The sequence below is a fragment of the Schistocerca nitens genome, chromosome 7, assembly GCF_023898315.1.
Source record: "Schistocerca nitens isolate TAMUIC-IGC-003100 chromosome 7, iqSchNite1.1, whole genome shotgun sequence".
NCBI classification, from domain to species: Eukaryota; Metazoa; Arthropoda; class Insecta; order Orthoptera; family Acrididae; genus Schistocerca; species Schistocerca nitens.
In genome coordinates, this window is record NC_064620.1 from 410,437,240 (window position 1) to 410,461,717 (window position 24,478).

General features: G+C 41.2%; 1 protein-coding gene across 1 annotated transcript in view; it reads left to right on the plus strand.

The window, feature by feature from the left end:
• Positions 1–7,989: 7,989 nt before the first annotated feature.
• LOC126195083 (uncharacterized) overlaps positions 7,990–24,478 on the plus strand; it is a 461,160-nt gene continuing 444,671 nt past the window's right edge. The window contains exon 1 of the mRNA XM_049933544.1: positions 7,990–8,079. Within this exon, the coding sequence (XP_049789501.1) occupies positions 8,052–8,079 (28 nt within the window). The 5' untranslated portion in view covers positions 7,990–8,051. The remainder of the gene's footprint in view (positions 8,080–24,478) is intronic.

The following is a 24,478-nucleotide window of genomic DNA, read 5'->3' on the forward strand; positions in this document are numbered from 1 at the left end:
GGATTTTTTTGTCGTGCGTCTAAAACACATCACCATCAGCAGCACTCGCACCAGCATTTGCACTCTCACTTTCCAGCAACTACACACTGTTGTTTTAACTCCTCATTTGAGATCTCGAATTGGTATGCGTCGTTTACACCTGAGACAATACCACAAAAAACAGAATGCATAGCGCACAGCCGGTCAACTAACACGTTGAGTGATATTTTGCGGTGTTCAGCGATAGGTCGCGCCGACACCACTGTATCTCTATGCGACCTGGTGATAGGTGACAGGAAGAAATGATTCTCGGGACCCATAATCCTCCAACTGTTTGTGACGATACTGAACAGTGGGATGGAAGGCTGCGACCGATTGATTGAGTAGAGTTACAAATTGCGAAAATTTGCACGTTTATTTAAATAGTAATTCTTGAAATACATAACAAATCACAATAACTTGAACAGATAGCTCCTTAGTGAATCTCAACAACGCACTTTCCTGCCTCGATAATTAACTTGATCTCACGCGACTAACAACTTTAACACTTACAGTTACGAGACAAAATGTCTCGAAGCAGAAATAAGGTCAAACGCATCAACAACTGTAAAAACAATTTAACACAAGATCTTCAGAATCTGAAAGCAACTTGACAACTGTTGAAACACAATCCTTAAAAACCAGAAGGTTTTCAAAACACGATTCAATGGTAGTAAAATCATTATTTAAAACAACACTCCAGAAGCTGATAATTATTTAACACAATCTTAAAAATCAAACATTTAAGAGAGCCAGTTCCCTTTGATAATGAAATTCGATGGATCCGAGTTAGGATCACACACAATCTTTCTCAAACCTGGCTACTATTAAATATCTACCTGCTTCCATTACACAGGCGGACTGGTTGCATGCCGACCGGAGTGGCCGAGCGGTTCTAGACGCTACAGTCTGGAACCGCGCTACCGCTACGGTCGCAGGTTCGAATCCTGCCTCGGGCATGGACGTGTGTGATGTCCTTAGGTTAGTTAGGTTTAAGTAGTTCTAAGTTCTAGGGGACTGATAACCACAGATGTTAAGTCCCATAGTGCTCAGAGCCATTTCTAAAGTCACTGGGGAAGATGCCAACAAAAGGCTATTCACGTTGGTGTGTAAAATGCATGAGTCTGGCGCCGTACCATCTGACTTTCGGAAAAATATCACCCACACAATTCTGAAGACTGCGAGGGCTCACAAGTGCGAGAATTATCGCACATCGGCTTAACAGCTCATGCATCCAAGTTGCTGAGAAGAAAAATCTACAGAAGAATGGAAAAAAATGTTGGGAATGAGTTAGATAACGATGAGTTTGGCCTTAGAAACGTAAAGGCGCTAGAGAGGTAACTCTGACGTTAACGGTTGATAATGGAAGCAATACTAAAGAAAAATCAGGACATATTCATAGGATTTGTGGACATGGAAAAAGCGTTCGACAGTGTAAAATGGTTCAATATGTTCGAAATTATGAGAAAAATTGGGTTTCAGTATAGGAAGAGACGTGTAGTATACAATATGTACAAGAGACAAGTGGGAGTAATAAGACTGGGCGACCAAGAACGAAGTTCTCGGATTAAAATGGGTGTAAGACAGGGATATAGTCTTCCGCCCCTACTGTTCAACCTGTACATCGAAAAAGCAATCATGGCAATAAAAGAAAGGTTCAGGAGTGGGATAAAAATTCATAGTGAAAGGATATCAATGATACAATTCGCTGATGACATTGCTATCCTCAGTGGAAGAAAATAAGAATTACATGATCTGTGAAATGGACTGAACTGTCTAATGAGTGCAGAATATGGTCTGAGAGTAAATCGAAGAAAGACGAAAGCAATAAGAAGCAGCAGAAATAAGAACAGCGGGAAACCTAACATCAGGATTGATGGTCACGAACTAGATGAAGTTAAGGAATTCTGCTACCTAGGCAGCAAAAAGATCCAATGATCGACGGAGCAAGAAGGACATCAAAAGCAGACTAGCACTGGCAAAAAGGGCATTCTGGGCCAAGAGAAGTCTGCCAGAACATAGGCCTTAATTTGAGGAAGAAATGTCTGAGAACGTACATTTAGAGCACATCGTTGCGTGGTAGTGAAACATGGACTGTGGGAAAACCGAAACAGAAGGGAGTTTAAGCATTTGAGATGTGGTGCTACAGACAAATGTTGAAAATTTCGTGGGCTGGTAAAGTAAGGAATGAGGACGTTCTCTCCAGAATCGGAGAGGAAAGGAGTATATAGAAAATACTGACAAGGAGAAAAGACAGTTTGGAAGAACATCTGTTAAGACATCACGGATTAACTTTCGTGGTACTACAGGGAGAAGTAGAAGGTAAAAACTGTAGAAGAAGACAGAATTGAGGAGATAGGTTGCAAGTGACACTGTGAGATGAAGGGTTGGCACAGGATAGGAATTCGTGTCGGGCACCATATAACTTCAGAATACTGATGACCCAAAAAAAAAAAAAAAATTGTCCTATATTGTACACAGCAGCTCCAACATTTATATGCATGTTTGTACAGTTCAATGTGGGCACCGTTTGTAGCTCCACTCCTTGATACATGTTCATATGCATGACAAGTGTTACCATCTTCACTGCGGCGCAGATCCATTGTCTCAGTCCTATTGGATCTCCCCTTCGTCTGTTAACAATGTCCCTGAAAAATCTCCATGCACTGAAATCAGTGGTGTCGGATCAGGAGACTGAGGGGACCAGGCAATGTGGTTTCCTTACGATTCGATGTTGAGGAAAAGTCCCATGTAATTGTGGTAACATCTCCATGATGGTGGGGTGCGGCCCCATCCTGCTGGAAATGACGTCGGGAGGCATCTGTGGAACTGTATTGTTCGCCAGCGCGTCAAGATAGGGGCGCAATGTCATAGGTTCACATGCGCCATGCACCTCAGTAATTTTCGTGGAATGGTGAGGATCAGATATTGGAGAGAGTCTATATCCATTGCGTATTTACCCAACAACATAAAATGTCGAATTCTTTCATTACAAGCATTTGCCGGCCGGAGTGGCCGAGAGGTTCTAGGCGCTACAGTCTGGAACCGCAAGACCGCTACGGTCGCAGATTCGAATCCTGCCTCGGGCATGGATGTGTGTGATGTCCTTAGGTTATTCAGGTTTAAGTAGTTCTAAGTTCTAGGGGACTGATGACGTCAGCAGTTAAGTCCCACAGTGCTCAGAGCCATTAGAACCATTTGAACAAGCAATTGTTTGTGTACATCTCTAGCCCAGACATCCTGTACCTTCACACCAGACTCCAGCCAGCAATCTTCATGAACAGAAACAGGATGTGTTTCAGCTATGGGAAGTTCCTGAAGATGGGGTTCAAAAGCTGTTTGCTTCCTGGTCACAAAGAATATAACCAATTTTTCTTCCAGTAGGTGATCAATTTTCATGTGAATGTTAGTGACAGGTGTCTGTCCTGGATGAAATGAAGTTTTGAAGTAATGTTACTGACGATAGTGCCACTAAAACAGAGTTACTGAACATAGTTTTCCGAAATTCTAACACCAAAGAAGTCAAAGCAAATATTCCAGAATTCGAATCAAAAACAACTGTCAACAAGAGTAACTTAGATGTAGATATTCTCGGTGTAGTGAAGCAGCTTGAATCACATGAAGAAGGCATGGCCCCAGATCCAAATTGTATACCAGTTAGGTTTATTTCAGAGTATGCTGATACAATCATATACCGTACAACTGCTCAGTAGTCAAAAGATCTGCAGCTAAAGATTGGAAATTTGTATAGGTCAAACCAATGCCCAAGAAAGGAAATAGGTGAAGTCTGCTGAATTACAGACTCATTTCTATAACGTCGACTTCCATTAGGGCTGTACTGTTTTCGAAAAATATGAATTACTTAGAAGGAAAAGATTTATTGACAAATAGCCAAGGCGGATCTAGAAAATATCATTCGTGTGAAAAGCAACTAGTTCTTCATTCTCATGAAGTAATGAGTGCTACCGACATGGGATCTCATATTTGCACCATTTTTTAATTTCTAGAAAGCTTTTGCCACCATTCCTCAGAAGTAACTTCTAAGCAAAATGCATGGCTACAGAGTATCGTCTCAGTTGTACGACTGGATTCGTGATTTCCTGTCAGAAAGGCCACAGTTCGTAGTAACTGACGGAAAGTCATCCAGCATTCCCCAAGGCAGTTTTATAGACCTTCTGCTGTTTCTGATCTAGACAAATGATTCTGGAGACAATCTGAGCAGCCCTTTAAGACTGTTTGCAGATGATGATGCTATTTACCGTCTTGTAACGCCATCAGATGATCAAAATCATTTGCAAAACGGTTTAGACAAGGTATCTGTAAGTTGCAGAAAGTGGCAATTGACTCTAAATAATGAAAAGTGAGAAGTTATCCACATGACTACTAAAAGGTAGTTGAAACAAGGCCCCGGGAGTAGACAACATTCCATTAGAACTATTGACGGTCTTGGGAGAGCCAGTCCTGACAAAACTCTACCATCTGGTGAGCAAGATGTATGAGACCGACGAAATACCCTCAAACTTCAAGAAGAATATAATAATTCCAATCCCGAAGAAACCAGATGTTGACAGATGTGAAAATTATCGAACTATCAGTTTAAAAAGTCACAGCTGCAAAATACTAACGCAGACGAATGGAAAAACTGGTAGAAGCCGACCTCGGGGAAGATCAGTTTGGATTCCGTAGAAATATTGGAACACGTGAGGCAATACTGAACTTACGACTTATCTTATAAGAAAGATTAAGGAAAGGCATACCTACGTTTATAGCATTTGTAGACTTAGAGAAAGCTTTTGACAATGTTGACTGGAATACTCTCTTTCAAATTCTAAAGGTGGCAGGGGTAAAATACAGGGAGCGAAAGGCTATTTACAATTTGTACAGAAACCAGATGGCAGTTATAGAAGTCGAGGGGCATGAAAGGGAAGCAGTGGTTGGGAAGGGAGTGAGACAGGGGTGTAGCCTCTCCCCGATGCTATTCAATCTGTATGTTGAGCAAGCAGTAAAGGAAACAAAAGAAAAATTCAGAGTAGGTATTAAAATCCATGGAGAAGAAATAAAAACTTAGAGGTTCGCCGATGACATTGTAATTCTGTCAGAGACACCAAAGGACTTGGACGAGCAGTTGAACGGAATGGACAGTATCTTGAAAGGAGGATATAAGATGAACGTCAACATAAGCAAAACGAGGATAATGGAATGTAGTCGAGTTAAGTCGGGTGATGCTGAGGGAATTATGTTAGGAAATGAGACGCTTAAAGTAGTAAAGGAGTTTTGCTATTTGGGAAACAAAATAACTGATGATGGCCGAAGTAGAGAGGATATAAAATGTAGACTGGCAATGGCAAGGAAAGCGTTTTTGAAGAAGAGAAATTTGTTAACATCGAGTATAGATTTAAGTGTCAGGAAGTCGTTTCTGAAAGTATTTGTATGGAGTGTAGCCATGTATGGAAGTGAACATGGACAATAAATAGTTTGGACAAGAAGAGAATAGAAGCTTTCGAAATGTGGTGCTACACAAGAATGCTGAAGATTAGATGGGTAGATCACATAACTAATGAGGATGTATTGAATAGAATTGGGGAGAAGAGGAGTTTGTGGCACAATTTGACAAGAAGAAGGGACCGGTTGGTAGGACATGTTCTGAGGCATCAAGGGATCACAAATTTAGCACTGGAGGGCAGCGCGGAGCGTAAAAATCGTAGAGGGAGACCAAGAGATGAATACTCTAAGCAGATTCAGAAGGATGTATGTTGCAGTAAGTAATGGGAGATGAAGAAGCTTGCACAGGATAAGGAAGCATGGAGAGCTGCATCAAACCAGTCTCAGGACTGAAGACCACAACAACAAACAACTAAAAGGTAACCGGTAAATTTCAGTTATACGAAAAATCATACAAATCTAAGGGCTGTAAATTCAGCTACGTACTTACGGATTACTATTATGAACTACTGGAACAAGTACGTAGATAGTGTTGCAGGGAAAGCGAAACAAAGACTACGAATTATTAATAGAACACTTAGAAAGAAATTGCAACAGATTTACTAAAGAGACTGCCCACACTGACCGTCCTCCTTGGGAGTATTGTTGCGCGGTGTGGGATCTGCATCGGATATAACTGACGGAGGACATCGAAAAAGTTCAAAGAAGAGCTGCTCATTTTGTACTATTGTGAAATAGGGGAGGAACTGCCACGGATATGATGTGCGAATTGGAGTGGCAATCGTTAAAACAAAGGTGTTTTCCATTGCAGCAGGATTTCCTCATGAAATTGCACTCACCAACTTTCTCCAAAAGAAAAAATATTTTGTTGGCATCCACCAGCACAGAGAGAAATGATCGTCATAATAAAAGAAAGAGCAGAGTTTGCACGTAAAGATTTAAGTGTTCGTTCTTCCCGCGTGCAGTCATGGATCGGCAGGGAACTAGCTGGAAGGTCGCCGCGCGGGGTTAGCCGAACGGTCTGGGCGCTGCAATCATGGCCTGTGCGGCTGATTCCGGCGGAAGTTCGAGTGCCTCCCTCGGGCATGGGTGTGTCTGTTTGTCCTTAGGATAATTTAGGTTAAGTAGTGTGTAAGCTTACGGACTGATGACCTTAGCAGTTAAGTCCCGGCCGAGCGTTTCTAGGCGCTACAGTCTGGAACTGCGCGACCGCTACGGTCGCATGTTCGAATCCTGCCTCGGGCATGAATGTGCGTGACGTCCTTAGGTTAGTTAGGTTTAAGTAGTTCTAAGTTCTACGGTACTGATGACCACAGCAGTTGAGTTCCGTAGTGCTCAGAGCCACTTTAGTTACGCCCCATAATATTTCACACACATTTGGACAATAGCTGGAAGGTCGTCCGCTGATTCCTCTGCCAGGCACTTAACTGTATATTGCAGAGTAATCATATGGATATATGTTAATCGCTGTTACGTGATGAATGTCTCTATAAAGTTTCTTAAGTATCAGACTAGTGTTTCGTCGCGTAACACTTTTCATTAGTCATACTGCAGTCAAATATTATTATTAAATAATTGCTATTATACAACATGACGTTGTCTCCTAGGTTACTTGTCATTACTCCTGTCTTTGATTTATGATGCTTTTCCAAAATTTGGAGCTGAGCAGCTTTTCCTACCATTTACCAGCCATACTATTTTTTTATACTTTGTACTTTCATAATTTCCAGCCAGGAGGTATATATATATGTCAAACTTTTCCCCTTCCACTTCACTCACTTACTGCAATCATCTTTCAAAAATGGTTCAAATGGCTCTGAGCACTATGGGACTTAACATCTGTGGTCATCAGTCCCCTAGAACTTAGAACTACTTAAACCTAACTAACCTAAGGACATCACACACACCCATGCCCGAGGCAGGATTCGAACCTGCGACCGTAGCAATCATCTTTCACTTTTCATTAATAATGCGTGTATATTTGAAATAATATCTGACATCCTGGCATTCACCTTAATCTCTTTAGGAAAACTAAAGTCTGGACAGCTTAAGTAGATCTGAACCGTACTCCACTTGAATCTTTTTTCTTCTCTTTACACTGCACTAGGTTACGAAATGAGTAGGTATTACAAAGTTAGCGTAACAATTGTAGTTGACTCCGCACTGGAGTGAACAATTTCAAAGAAAATTGTTGTAGCAGACAATATTTGGAATATACGCTGCAGACAAGTGGATGTTAGTTGTCGTAGTCATCGATTAATAGTTTGCTACAAGGTACTTAGAATTGGATAAGCAAAATTAAAAGATCAGTAACTATAAAAAGTTTCGATAATTTTAAAGCTTATTTTGTGTAGTCTCAAAACATGTCACGCATGGTGGCTATCGTCACTCGGATATTGTCATACGCACGGCCGGTAATAAACGACGGCACGCTTGTTTACTATACGACAAACGTGCGCAAGCTTGAAGCCAAGCCCATCACCTCTCGTTGCGTCATACCAGCCGACAGATGAGTAACGTGATGAGAAACTTCCCGGCAGCGCCGCCAGGGTCGTGGTTGCTCCGCCGCGCTCGCCAGTCGACCTAGCGACATGGCCACAGGCGGCAGTGCGAGAGCGGGTAAGTGCTGCCAACTGCGACAGCTTCGCGCGCCGCTCTGTTTGAATCAGTCGTGTGACTTCACTGTCGTCAGTACTGAAGTACCAGTGCTATGGTGGTGTTACACTGCGACTAGGATTGTGCCTTGTGCTACACGATTGTCGTACCCATGTGTAGATAGAAGTTGCAAAGCTATCGTCGTGTGAAAGATGACAGTGTACACAATAACAGCTACAAATATTATCCAACACCTCCTTTTTGTGCGACATCGGTATACAAATAGGATTACGACAGACCAGCTAGCTATTTCTTGGTTTTCTATTAATACATTTGTCATTCCGAAATAAATGTGCGTACTACAGCGAGTCTGATTTGCGTATAACTAATTTGTGAGAGATTTTGCAAGTGGCGCTCACCATTGACAACTGCAAAAAATCGCCATAAATTGAAATTGCAAGCCTAAATAAACAAAATATATAAATTAAATAAACAAAAATGACGACCTACAAAAAAGAATCAATTGTCGCTAATTGTTTCCATTTCTTTGTACAGCAAAGAACTACGGCTTGATATTAATTCGGAAATGGTTAACGCTGTTAATAAGAACTAAAAAATTTGTTTGTTGGTATTACATTAAAAAATGTGCCACATGAGTACTTACAATTACGAGTGGATTTTGATTTCTAATTATAAGAAATTACGAGCGGATTTTGATTTCTAATTATAACACTTAAGTACAATACCGATACGTACCGTCGCCCTTTAAAAACTAGTTCAAGTGTGCAAAAGTAATTATCTTATTAATAAGATAAGCTTTGTTAAATGTCTTTCATACATGCAAAATAGATGTAGAATACATTACTAATTTCCTTGTCGCTAATAGATTCTCAAACTGTGGTTCGCGGCCTTTGTAATCGGAATTCCTTGTGGTCGTTTAGCAGCATTAAGGGTTACGTCTCGTTACAATTATCGCTAGGGTTCGAAGAGGCGGGGAGGATACTTCATTTGTGACGAGTCATCGGTGTCAGACTCTTTCGGATCTCTAGACAGTGTACTACTGCTCCGTGATGTATACAAAACCTCTGCACAAAATATGCCATTGATGTCATACAAGAAACCTATCAAACCTCCTGGAAATCACATTCAAAATGTTTTTCTGTCTGTGGTATGTCTTTATTTTTCGCGCAATCTTAAACGTTACAGCGGACAATATCATCTTCACAATTACAACTATCGTCATCTCACACTCCATAACCAGCTATTTTGAAGCTGTTACGAATGTTTTAAAACGCCACTTTTTTCTGCGGAATCCCATGTCACAGACAAATTAAACATGTTGCATCCGAAATGTTTTTCTTGGGTGAAACTGTGCACAAGCTATCAACAACCTGTGTTTTGTGATGGAGCATTGGAACGAAGTGAAAAATTACAACCAGGCAATTCGTATATGAATCTGTAACACATTTTCGTTAAGGACGGATACTGTAAAGCTTGCACACTATTGTTGCCAACGACGAAGCATTAAAAGGACAAACATTTAAAAATCAATAACTTCCTCTAATTCTATGTAATTATTTTACTGAAGAACTGTTTAGCTTATCAGTGATATTAAATTAAGGTTCCTTGAAATCATTCATTCACATATTATTGTTAGGTTAATTTTTATGGTTGCACCTACAGGAACGAAATATGATAATATGTTCCTAGAGCCTTTCAACGACTTTATAGTTACGAGTCACATAAGAAACACCTGCAATAGTCGTGATTAATTTAGCAACACTTTGCTAACTAACTGGAACTACGTGTAGCTTTCATTTTTTTTCCCTTCAGTAGATTTTATGTGTATTCATTTGGAAGCACTTCCTACGATACAATGCACTTATATGCCCTAAAATATAAATTACTTTTTTCTCGAATTTTAAAATAAATGTCTTCCATTTACTTCAAATGTTAAAGATACATAGTTACTCTCACGCAAGACATCTTGCCAAAAATGGCGAGAAGATTCTGCGTCCAATTACCGTGGTAGCAAGTTGCAGACAAGCGACAGTTCGCCCGAAAGTTCATGGAGTAGAATAGCTTCTCATGTGCATGACTGGCTTGAAAAATTTTGTGAACGATAGAAGCCTGAATCTGTTAGTAGACGGGGAATGTTAAACAGAAATAAACTGAAATAATATCAAGAAAAATCTGCGAGGGATCTCTATTGCCCACAGAAAACACATCAATAGATGACTGAGCGAATGTAGAATGATGTAATAATTCATCATTGTGTACCAAATGACAATTATCTTTTAGTATGGAAGAAATCCATGTTAATTTTGCAGAAATAACCCGACAGTGTCAGATTACGTGAGTGGTGAACTTCTGGGAGCGGTAGAACCTCTTAAATATGTAGGACTAACATTACGAAACTGAACGAACCAACAGAATCAGTACAGTAGCAGGGAAGGCTAATGGAGAACTTGTTGGGAACAATTTGCGTAATGAAGAAGGCTGTTAAGTTATTGCATACAAAATTCTAGTGCGACCTGTTCTAGGAGAAAAAACAAGAAGATTAAATGTCCCGACTAGGTAGCTGCAGACGTAGTACAAGCTATGATTGGAGAAGGGTCAAGGAAGAAAGGACGGTGGCCATATTTAACGAATAATCCTAGCACTAGCCTGTCATGTTTAGGGAAACTGGAACCTACATCCGACAGGACAGGATTTGATCCCTTTTCCTCCCACATACTAATTCACTGTCTTAAATACTGCTCGTTCTCCCTTCTCTGCAAGAGTTCTCGGACCCGGCTAATGTCAGTTTGAATATAGTCGTCGGAAGAATTCAGAGACCCACAACTACGATAGTAATAGGACACTTTTTAACATCACTCCAAACAGTATATTAGTCCAGTATCTCTACTGTTGTGCTACCACGGTGAACAATGTAATTGATAGAATCTGCAACGAGAAATTAAAATACAGTAGTGCTCCTGACAATCACATAATTGAAACCTGTTTACCATCGACTCATAAACACAAATCTTGATTGTTTGTCGGCGTCTTGTAGTAAATGCGAAGTTAAATGTTACGTACTTGTTCCATCGGCTGGAACTTCGACATGTAAAATTAATGTGTGGTGATTTGCACTTCACAAAAACTTTATAACTCGTGTGAGTACTAACATGAAATAGAGTACAAGAACAGAGTACTTCACAAAAAAAGAAGAAAGTCTACCTGATCGTGTAATTTTTTCTCGAAAGTTTACTGTTGTGTCAGTTTGTCGTTTTTTTTTTTTTTTTAAATATCATTTATGCAAAAAAAGTGACGAAATTCAGTTGTTGTGCAAGCATCTAAACACGCAGCACTTCGACACATTTTCTGTACTTTTCGCGTTACATTCACACATAACGTTAATTTGTAGCTCATTGCGTGTCAGACAATTAATATAAAGGTTTTATGTTGGAACTTTGTGAAATGTGTTGCTATCAGTAAATGTGGATTTCACTTCTGGCGGTAATATAAATGTGTGAAGAATGCGGAGTTGAGCAGTAGTCCTGAAGTCCTTGATGAGACGGTCTTCGTTTGTTTAATGGAATAGTGGGATTCTGAACGTTGGACTACGTGACGTCAGTTGTGAATAAGGCTATACGTGTAAGGAGATGGTCGATAGTAAATGTTGATTGTGTGAAAATGTAAGGAACGTATGAGGAGCGAGGGAATATATGGGACAAAGATTATGGATCATGTATATGAAGCAGAGGAAATTTAAAGGATCGAATCGTTTTCGCGCCAGCAGCTGGAAGAGGTATTTGTTTCTTTAGAGGAATAGGGTTTTCTGTTTAAGAAATGGGGAGTAAATATGGAATGGGAAGAATGTGTGGGGCTCTAAGGAGTACATGTAAGGATTGGCAGAAACATATTTCATCTTGTCACTCTAGTTTTGTATTATCTTGGGAAGGTGGCGTGTCTTATTGTGTGAAGACAGTGAATGGGAACTGGTGGAGACGTTTCACTGGAAGCTGCATTGAGTTGATGTGCTGCTGAAGCTGGTGCATTTGTGGGATGCTGCAGTTGCCACACACGGCGGTGCTAATGTCTTACATTAACTGTGAAGAGAACTGCTATTGGTTAGGTTGAGAAAACAGATAGATGTGGTAGTCGGGGTCTGACGAATTACGATGTGGTTGTAGGGGCGTAGGGGGTGGTGGTGGTGGTGGTGGTGGTGGTGGTGGTGGTGATGGTATGGGGATTCCCATTTCATTGGACGGAGAACCAATTAACAAGCGAAGACGAGGCTGTGATGAGCTCAAATTACTCAACTAGCGAATGATAAGAGACGGTGCCGTATACCGGTGTAGCTGAAGACCTCGGCAATGGTAGAAACGACTCCCAGGACGAACGATGATAGTGATGGGTGACAGTGACAGAAGCTGACGGGAAGAAAAAAATACTATCAACCGGACGCCACAGTCTTGAAAGTGGACGTGACGGAAATTCCAGCCATATGATCGACTTACAGGATGACAGCCACTTTAATTCCGTAACTGCGTGCATAATTCGAGCTCCTTAAAGTCTAGAAAAATCATTTTGTATGTTCGGATGCCACATACTTTGGAATGAAATTAACTAGAATTTACTGCAAACATGCACATTTGGTTCTGAACGGTCTTTTGCAGGACATCTGTACTCCGCAACCCATCTTCCGGTAAGTGGTAGAGGATACTTCTGATACCATTATCTACCCAACCCACTCCCTACGTTTTTCCCTTTTCCATTCGCAAATGACGCGTGGGAAAAATGACTATCGGTGAATCTACGTATTAGCTCTAATTTCACGGATTTCCTGGACGTGGTCGTTTCGCGAGACGTACGTAGGAGGAAGTGATACGTTGCCCTCCTCTTCCTGGAACGTATTCTCTCGGCATTTAAACAGTGAACTTGTCCGTGGCGCGCAACGCCTCTCTTACATCGTCTGCTACATGAGTTCGTTTGAGCGTCCCCGTAACACTCTCCCGCCGGCTGAACGATTCCTTGATGAAACGCGCAGCTCTTCAGTTCGTTTTGTCTATCTGTTCTATTAATCCAATCTAGTATGGCTTCAAAACAGACGAGGAATACTGAGGAAACAGTCGAACAAGTGTTTTGTAAGCCTCTTCTTTCGTGAATTAATTATATTTCCTTAAGATTCTCTCAATAAATCTCAGTATGGTATCTGCTCTTCCAAGTGTTTGATGTGCTCATTCCGCATTAGGTCTCTCCTAGGTATTTCACAGCGGTTACTGTTCCAATTTTTTGGTCTGTTTTTCAATACAATATGTCTATTTATAGACTTGCGAATTGGGTAGACAATTGTGACCTGAAATGATCACTTAATTACATTTTCTTGGTCTCTAGCTGCCCAGCTATTTAGCCAACTACATAGTTATTTAATATGTTTTCGAATTACATAATAATTTGATATGTTTACAGTGAAGTTTCGATACATCTCTCTCTCGTTCTTAGTTACAATTTTTATAAAAAACCTCCAAAAAGCCAAGATCGTTAATAAAGTATTTATTTAGACGATCGGTTTCAGTAAAATAATTTTATCATCTTAGGGTCTTCAACTTTACAGTTCGTACAATCTCCCCCATCTGTGCTTTGTATCGTCTCGTGTCACAAATGTGTGTGTAAGGATCGTGGGACACGCTGGATGTCAGTATGTCATGATTAAAAGAACTAATCATGACAAGCCAACATCAGCGTGTTCCACGACTCTTACACATAAATTTCTAATATGACGCGATACAAAGCGCAGATGGCGGAGATTGTATGAATTGCAAAGTTGGAGGTCCGAAAATCGTAACATAGTCTTATCGAAACCATTCATCTAAATAATTAGTTTACTAGCGATCTTAGCTGTTTGGAGTATTCCAGAATTGGTTATACTACAGATTGTCTCAGTTCTTGCAGTGTTAGAAATGTACACGTATTTTTGCTCCACGTAGCATATAAAATCATTTTTTTGGTGTAACAAGTGATGTGACAGTTTTGTGCTAATGATGTTAATAAGTGTTAATTATATGGCACCCGTAGTTATTCAATGTAGAAAAATAAACAATAGCGTTTAGGTGTTAACACTGTGGACAAATAACCAGTTCTGAATAAATGACAGCCGAGGGTTTCTACTTCTAACAGTTGACTAGTGTGCATCTATGGAGTCAATAAAGCAATGTGGTTGCTGTAGCACGGTTTCTTTATATCTTGATATCTTGGAATGTGGAGATCAATGTTCGTTTCTTGAAAGTATTTTGCAATGTTGGAACTGATAGCCGGCCGGTGTGGCCCAGCGGTTCTAGGCGCTTCAGTCTGGAACCGCGCGAACGCTACGGTCGCAGGTTCGAATCCTGCCTCGGGCGTGGATGTGTATGATGTCCTTAGGATAGTTAGCTTTAAGTAGTTCTAAGTTCTAGGGGACTGATGTCCTCGTATGTTAAGTCCCATAGTGCTCAGAGGCATTTGAACCTTTTTTTTTTTTTTTTTTTTTTTTTTTAACTGATAGTTTTTGTTTTAGTGCTTCAAGAAATATTTATTGCGAGCGGGCAAATGAGAACAGTATTCACCTAAACTCTCCGTAAGAATATCCTTCACGTCGGAAATTATGGAACTGTTACTAGAGTGTAGAACGGAGCTTCAACAGACAATCTTTCGCATGTGAGCGAATGAATTTTTTCGACCGATCAAAAAGCGATTCTGTCAGTCGGACCGTATTCGAATATGGACGATATCGAAAAGAACAAATGATAATTTGGTAAAAATAGAAGAAAACATTGTCTCTGTCTCTTGCCTCTTCGCAACTTACAAAGCAGGAGTCAGCTGTTCATGTGAATAAAGAATTCTTACCATTTAGCTTTCAATAGTGTTTGATGAAACGTTACCGAAAGAGTAATTAAAGATAATTATATTTGGCGCTCTGGTAAGCTTAAGTTACCAAAAGTCGAAATTAGAGTCTTCGTATTGTCGAAGGGCCCGCATCTCGTGGTCGTGCGGTAGCGTTCTCGCTTCCCACGCCCGGGTTCCCGGGTTCGATTCCCGGCGGGGTCAGGGATTTTCTCTGCCTCGTGATGGCTGGGTGTTGTGTGCTGTCCTTAGGTTAGTTAGGTTTAAGTAGTTCTAAGTTCTAGGGGACTTATGACCACAGCAGTTGAGTCCCATAGTGCTCAGAGCCATTTATTGTCGAAGGACGTTATGAAATTTGTACTGACAGTTCCAAGTTTCTCTGTAGTTGAAACTGCCTTGAAGGATATCATAATCTGCGCAAGGGAAAGGCCTTGTGTGTCTTATAAAATACAAGAAATTCAGTCTATTGTTGCAGTTCTGCCCGTTTAGACAGTAGTATGGTAATGTAGCACCAATGTTAAAGACGATTGATCCTCTGTTTTGCAATTTAAAATAAACCACTAGAGTACCAGAGGATAAATAATTACAAAACAAGGCTCCGTTGAAGAAAACATCGAATTATTTGACACTCGTGTCAAAACCCAATCAAATATTGCCTGCCGTAGTTTGAGGAACGGCATTTCATTTCAGCTCTGCAGGATGTTATGCAAAAGATTTTGCCGTGACATGCGTTCAGAATTCAACTTTATCACAAAATCAAGAGATTCATTCTGCCAAAAGAGTCGAATTTGCAAATTGCGAAATGAAGTGACAATGAAGAACAGTTAGAAGAGTTACGGCGTTTGTCATAAAACCAAAGAAAACCTTTGTAGCTATTTTTATTTCTGGCAGCTTAATTAGCCTTCCGCGAAGTCACTTTTCAGCAGAATGGTAATAATGAAAGATAAATCATACGCGAGCTGCGCTGCCGACCAACCGTGAATCGGGTGAGTGTTAAAAACAACGAGGTGGTAATTAAATCTAAGCCTTTTCTGCCTTAAACAAGTGTATTTCCGACAGAATTGGCAGTATTCTGTCGAAATTCGGTGTGACATATGGTTTCCGATCATCTGAGATTAGGGCCTTTTTAGCTTCAGTAAAGGATGAGCTTGGTTTGCGGGTGTCTATCGTATCCCAGGTAGTTGTGACATGTCAAACACTGGTCAGACTGTCAGGACTGCGGACGACCGTTGTACGGAGCATAAGCGTCACACGCGTTTTGAATAGCCAATCAAATCAGCTGTTGCTGAACACTGTGCCTTGAACCCGGTCATCCTATGGAATATAATAAAAGCCGAGATCCTCGCGTGCTCTTTCAGTTAATGGAAAAGTGTTGCTAGGGAATCAACTGAGATGAAATTATACAGCGACTTCAGGAACAGAGACGAAGGTTTCTGCTAAAATTCTGCTTGAAATCTCTCTCTCTCTCTCTCTCTCTCTCTCTCTCTCTCTCTCTCTCTCTCTCTGGTTAAACATCAACGAAGCAAAATGAATCGTACTTGCTCCATCGTTGTTCGTCAATACTCACCACGAAACATTTTGACTTTTATCGCCTTCGCTGGTGGCACTAGTGTTTACGGTTTGTGTGTGTGCGTGCGTGCGTGTGCTGTCTTCCCCTCCATAAGCTCCCCATACTGAGCCTAGGACAGCGCTCTGTCGTATCTCACCCGGCTGCACTCCCGTAACATGTGTGTAATTTTTTTTTTAATTTTGCTTCTAGGATAGTACGTCCAGTGCAAAAGAACTGCTGACCTAGCAAAGGAATGTGTGTGTGGAAGTGTGTGCAATAGAATATTACTGGTAGCTCGATCGACACGTATTGCTTCGCCGTCGAAGCAGTTTTCTTTTTTTTTCCCCAGAAACCCAGAGTTATTTGACCACTTCATCTGTAACAAAGAAATGCAGTAAGCACGAATTTGGTTTTAAGTGTTTTCATCCTGTCCGTCACATAGCGATGGTGTATGTGAGAAAGTCTGACACAAGCCATAGAGACTAATGCCATTTTTATTCCCTTCATTGAAGTTCACTACTGCTATGTTTTCAGCACCTGTAACGAAAATGACCTAAGGTCGAAGTTGCAATAGTGGATATTGCAATACTTAGGGCGATTCAGCTGCCCCTGTCGCTGTCGTTTTATGCAAGCTGCAGTATTATATCTGGCCTTCAGAAACCATGCGCGAGATTTTCATGTTCTCTCGCTCTGTTGGTTGGTTGGTTGATTGGGGTTGAAGGGACCAAACAGCAAGGTCATCATTCCCTTGTTTCAGATGTGGTCCATTCAGACAGTTTGACATCTCAGAAAAGTCAGAACGATAAAAGGGAAAAGGCTAAAAACGTAAAAGTTCAGTCGTGTTGTCAATGGTAAAAACAAAATGAGGGAAGTCAGCAAGAGAGCGACCCCAAGGCTATGCTAGAGGCAGGAAATGTCCCACCTCTGAAGCAGTAGAGGCAAGACCACCTGCTATTTAAAAACGTTCAACCGCTAGAATGTAGGAGTGCGTATGGGAAAAGGAGACTAACTAATTCTAAAAAGTGATAAAAACAGAGTAAAAGGGGAAGAAAAGAGGATCTTGGCCAGGGAGAGGAGTCGGGAATCTCCAAAAACAGCTTACAGTGGGAGATACCCCAACTCTCACCGCCCTGCCTCAACACCAGAGTGAGATTAAAAACCTTAAAACTGAGAATAAAAACCTCTCGCTCGGTACATGCATACTATTAGCCTTACAGGGTATTTTTGTAGGAAATTAAATGTAGTTATTTGCATACGTTACCTCTGGAGGCCACGGTTTTCGAGATATTCAAGAAAAACGTACAAAAGCGACCTCCCAACACACTTCCACCCTCTTACTTATCCCTGATCGATCAGAATTTCTTGCATGTTGTTCGTGGCACTCCCTCCTACCACTGTACAAAAATTTCTGACTACATGAACTATTCCCGATATTCGACTTTTTTTGGTCTCTATTGATTGGGCTATTACGCCACCAGCATAGCGGTCTACTTCGTTAACATTATTCATTTAAACGTGCCCATGAAACTACTGTAAGAAAAACAACTTTGTAAACGCTACATTAAAACAAATTACACTGACAATTCCATCCAAACTTAATCCTTACAAGAGCAGAAGTTTCATTGACAAAAGGCCTGACGAATACAGCGGTGAAACTGTTTATTTTATGCTGTTAAAATTCACAAAACCTGTTAAGAAAAATTTACACATACGTCAGTTTTACAATCTGTAAGTGCCTGAGCAAGCCGGAGGCATAATAAGGCCTGTCAGGGAACAAAAAATGTCAAATGTGGAAATTAATTCGTGCAGTGGAAAATTTTTGAAGAGTGGTAGACAGAGTGCTATGAACAACATACTCGAAATCTTGACCGATGTAAGCTTAGTGGAGTCGGGGTGCGTTTCAGCGTTACTTTTGTAGTTTTTCTTCAGTAACTCGAAAGGTACGGCTTCTAGCGAGAGCATATCAAAGTATAAAATTTAACTACATTAAATTTCCTGAGAACTAATACTTTGCGCACAGCAAGCGAGAGAATATGAAATTCGTGTGCGTAGTTTTTGAAGACCAGATATAACATTGCTGGCTGTATAAAACGACACCGCGAGGGACACCCGAATCACCCTGTATAGAACAAGCAATGGCGAATATGAAGTCATTTAAAAAGGAGGCCATAAGCCCACAACAAATAGAAATGTCATGAATAAATTTTGATGCCTGTGCTGTTGTTATCTATACCAACTACTGAATAATTCCATAATATGGTAACAAATATCGCAGTGCCGAAATCAGAAGAATCGGATGGTGCTGGTGAAAGTAATAACCCTTCACTTCTAGTGTAATGAGAATTATAAGGTATATAGTAACAGTTCAAAATGTTCAAATGTGTGTCAAATCTTATGGGACTTAACTGCTAAGGTCATCAGTCCCTAAGCTTACACACTACTTAACCTAAATTATCCTAAGGACAAACACACACACCCATGCCCGAGGGAGGACTCGAACCTCCGCCGGGACCAGCCGCACAGTCCATGACTGCAGCGCCCTAGACCGCTCGTCGGCTAATCCCGCGCGGCTATAGTAACAGTAAATTATACAAAAAACACAAGTGCAGTAACGAAAATGAAATACCGTATAATGAACAGCAGATTTCAGTAGTAATGTTAAGTATGTATCCACTCATTTGGAGAAGTAGTGGTTAATGCAGTCACAGAATAAGTCCAATATATTACCTTGTATTCAAAATGAGTAGATGTGTCTTAAAGAAAAGTTTGTAATGATGCACAGTAATTATGGCATAAAATTTATGTCAAGGCCTTGTTATATCACAGTTCTGTAATACCGTCTTATATATCAAGTAAATGAGCTGTTATTTGACTATACAAGAAATGGCTCTGAGCACTATGGGACTTAAAGTCTGAGGTCATCAGTCTCCTAGAACTTAGAACTACTTAAACCTAACTAACCTGAGGACATCACACACATCCATGCCCGAGGCAGGAAGCGAACCTGCGACCGTAGCGGTAGTGCGGCTCCAGACTGTAGCGCCTAGAACCGCTGGGCCACTACTGCCGGCTTATTTGACTATACTTTTACGTTAATAAAGTTAATACCTACATTTATGTGCAGTAAAATTGTAGCGCTGTGTGATCCATTATGGCCGGCCGAAGTGGCCGTGCGGTTAAAGGCGCTGCAGTCTGGAACCGCAAGACCGCTACGGTCGCAGGTTCGTATCCTGCCTCGGGCATGGATGTTTGTGATGTCCTTAGGTTAGTTAGGTTTAACTAGTTCTAAGTTCTAGGGGACTAATGACCTCAGCAGTTGAGTCCCATAGTGCTCAGAGCCATTTGAACCATTTGTGATCCATTATGCTTTGCTACATCCAGTTGTTATTGTTTAAAGTGGAGAGATTATGACGTATTATCTGCCAGAAAGAATCTGTATTGGCGTAGAACGTACATTGTTGAAGTACTACAACTGGATCATTAAATTCCGATAAACGTTCGGCTTCAAGTCTTATGATGAGGACTTTATCATACTGACGAGTACTTATTATTATTAAAAGCACATAAGCTTCCAGAGATAAACTGTATGGTATTGGTGCGAGGCGGTCCCGTCGGCGACGAACCTGCAGTTACTCGACAAAGAAGTTCCCGAACAACGCCACAAAACGGTCCACTCGATATCGTGGTGCTCGTAGTTCGAGCATAACCAATCAACAGATATTTCTTCGAAACTTAAACGCAAGAAGAAGATAATTCAGAGACACGAAGATAATTCTCCCGCCGGCCGGGGTGGCCGAGCGGTTCTAGGCGCTATAGTCTGGAACCGGGCGACTGCTACGGTCGCAGGTTCGAATCCTGCCTCGGGCATGGGAGTTTGTGATGTCCTTAGGTTAGTTAGGTTTAAGTAGTTCTAAGTTCTAGGGGGCTGATGACCTCAGAAGTTAAGTCCTATAGTGGTCAGAACCATAAGTCTCCTGGTCACGACAACAGCAACATTAGACACTTAAACCCATTTTTACGACACGTTTAAGAATAGGGACAGAGGATAAAAAAAGCGTATATTTTGTTTACGGCTCGTATGTTTCTTCTGTACAGCTTCAATATGCATTTGAACTACACTCAAGAAGGTTGTTGAAAACATGATAGGATATTTTAACTTTGTATCCCAATTAGTCCTTTTTGTATTATAAAAAGCACTCCGTCTTCAGGCCACAAGTGGCCCATCGGGACCATCCGACCGCCGTGTCATCCTCAGCTGAGGATGAGGATAAGAGGGGCGTGTGGTCAGCACACCGCTCTCCCGGTCGTTTTGATGGTTTTCTTTGACCGGAGCCGCTACTATTCGGTCGAGTAGCTCCTCAGTTGGCATCACGAGGCTGAGTGCACCATTTCCACAGCGCATGGCGGTAACTATACTTCTGTTGAGATGTTACCGAAATATCGATACAGTTTTAGGTATTAGTAATAATACCAAATCTATCGATTACTGGTTGTGAAAAAATGAAACACCACTGCAGTTTTACCTCGTGGTAATTAGTTGTGTAGTTACGTAACCCTAGATAACATACCGCTAAAATTTCTAAATTCATTGAGAGACGTGGTAGCCGAACGACGATTCAGTTTGGTTTATATTATCAGACTTTCAGAAGTGTCATTCACACAGTAAGTGGATAGAAAGGGCAGTAAAGTGAGAGAGCTATCTCGGAATCGTCTTAACATCTGACAAGAATAATATACAGAAGAATGGGAAAGAAAATTTAGGATCTGTTGGATGACGATCGGTTTGGCTTTAGGAAAGGCACCAGTGATACACTTCTCATGTTAGGCTTGAAAATGGAGGCAACACTTAAAAGAAAAATCGATAAACATGTATAGGATTTATTGGCCTAGAAAAAGCGCTCGACAGCGTAAAAAGGTGTAAGATGCTCAAATTGTCATGAAAATTGGTGAAAGCATTAAGAGAACGCCATATAATACGCAGTATCTACAAGAAACAAAAGGAAAAAGTGAGAGTGGAAGACCAGGAACGAAGTTCTTCGATTAGGACCGGAAAACAACGACCGAAATAAAAGGCAGGTCAGAAGTGGCATTAAAATTCAGGGTGAAACGATATCAGTGATGTATTCCCTGATGACTTGCTATCCTCAGTGAAAGGGAGGAAGAAATGCAGGACCAATAAATAGAATGTATAGCTTAATGATCACACATTATCAACAGAGAGTAAACCAAAGAAATATGAACGTGGTGAGGTGGATCAGAAATTGAATTAGTGACAAAATTAATATCAAAAGTGGAGATCACGAAGTAGACCAAATGAGCAACCCTGCCTCTTGGAAGCGAAATAACATTTGACGGACAAAGGAAGGAAAATGTAAGAAACAGCTACATGGCTACATGGACTGTGGAAAAACGGAAAAGAAGTAAAATCAAAGCGTTTGAGAAGTGGTGCTACAGAAATATGTTGACAATTAAATGAACTGATATGATGAGAAATGAGGAAGTTCTCCACCGACTCGGAGAGTAAACGTTGACGCGAATAAGGTACAAGATGACAGAACACGTTAGGACATTAAGGAATAACTTCCACAGTACCAGAGGCGGCTGTAGAGGGTACAAACCGCAGAGGAAGAGAGTGTGGAGTATACACAGAAAATAATTGAGAGCGTTGTCTGCAAGTGCTACTCTGATACGAAGACTTTGGCATAGGAGAGGAATTCATGGTGGGCCTCACCGGACCAGTCAGACCCTCCAAAAAGAGTACCTTCACTTGATGAAATGCGCTTTGCCCCTCTGATGTTCCTGAAGGACCTACTCTCTTTTGCCCCACATAACTCACATAGTAGTTCACGGCGCAGCACGTATTTTACCAGCTCTAACTGGCGCGCATTCCGTTGACAGGTTTATGGCGTTTCGAGAAACACATAGCTTGTGAGATGACGTGTGACGTCTCTGGGTATTGCTCCTTCCCACCTCAAGGAGGTGGATTCACAGCTGTGCTGTAACATTACATGCTGCTTTCTAGAGTGGAACCGTTCATATCTCTTCCTATCTTATATTGATATCTTCATCTCGACACAGTACTACAACCATCATTCTCGATAAACGGTTGTGCATATTCTAATCTTTACCTAAGCACAATTTTTTCCTGCCTCTTGCCTTCCAGCGCCAAGTAAATCTTAGTTCTGAATGCCATAGCAAATGCACCGTCAACATGGCCCCATCGTCTGAAAAATATTTTCCTTATCTATCTTCGTAGACGTGTTCCATACCACGGTGAGCTGAAGCAGCTATTAACTCACTTTTGCTGGATTAGGGCTTAAACCTCATCCGCGCATCCTGATTTAGGTTTTTCTAAAGCGAGTATGGAGAATGCCAGTAATTTCTACAGCAGACGTTGCAGTTCTGACGTGTTACGGCCGGTGACTGTGCCCTATCTTCGAGGTCTCTGCGATGTTATCTTTCAACATGATTAGAACCTTGTTGCTGCCAAAGGTCACAGCCTGTGTACTAAATTTCATATCCTCCATACGTGAAAATAACTTACAAATCTAATCATGTATTCTTCCTGCTATAGATTTTGTCATTTGCTATCCTTCTTGGAGATCCAATTTTAATGGCCAGTAGTATATATTTTTGACTTTCATTCAATTATAATGTGTTATTCTGTTTATATGTGAATTTCAAAGTGATGCTCAGCTTGGCAACTTCCTTTAAATGTTCAGAAATGTAAAATAATGCTCTTCACAAAACAAAAAAACCTAGTACCCTATGACTATACATCAGTCGCAGTTGGAATCGATACACTCATTCAAATAGCCGGGTGTAAGACTTTGTAGGGACAGGAAATGAACGATCACACAGTCTCAGTCGTGGGTAAAGCAGGTATCAGGATTTGTGGTCTACAAAGGAGATTGTTTGCAAATCACTCCCGCGACCCAGCCTAGAATATTGCTCAAGTGTGTGGAATCCCTACCAAATAGGTCTAACAGGGGTTATTGGACGTACACAGAGAACAGCACGAATGGTCACAGGTTCTTTTAAATGAACACACCACCATTTGACTGTATTGTTGTTTATTTAATTTCGACCCAGGTTTCGGCCTTTTATGCCATTTCCAAGTGATTGAGTTTATGTCACTAGCATATATTGCATCATCGCTCGTGGGGAGCGAATATTTTTCTTAATTGATGGCCAATTTTGAGCTTGATATCTTGCAATATATGTTGATCTCATGAACTCAATCACTTGAAAATGGCATGAAAGGCCGAAAGCTGGGTAGTAATTAAATAAACAACAATGCAGTCAAATGGTGGTGCGTTCATTTAAAAATTATTATATGACTGTTGCTCAGCAATATCAAAAGCTGGTCAGAGGTACGTTTGACAAATGTGAGTTTCATGGAGACATTGAAAGAACTGAGCGGGCAAAGTTTGAAGATGGACGTAAACTATCCTGAATGTGGAATCACGTGTCTATACCACTCCATGGGTGTCGCGAAGTCGGTAATGGAATTGCAGATTTCTGACTGACGCGCGGGATCTGGCGGACCCAATGGTTCAAAAAAATGACTCTCAGCACTATGGGACTTAACTGCTGAGGTCATCAGTCCCCTAGAACTTAGAACTACTTAAACCTAACTAAACTAAGGACATCACACACATCCATGCCCGAGGCAGGATTCGAACCTGCGACCGTAGCGGTCGCGCGGTTCCAGACCGTAGCGCCTAGAACCAGTCGGCCACCCGGCCGGCGGACCCAATGGTGCTCACCCACTGAGCCACACCTCCAGCGTCTGTGGTCTATGAGCGCACCTGCCGGCGCAATATAGGATGGCCAGCGGCAACTACTCAACCCACTTGCACTTGGAGCCTCATCGTTACGAGAACATCGTTTTTGCTTAAAACAGCGAGCCTTCTCCAAGTTGCTATTGCATTAGCTGGATATTAATTCTCGCTGAATTATTTGTAACGAGTCTTGAAGAAATACAAGTTAAGTAAGCATCCTGTT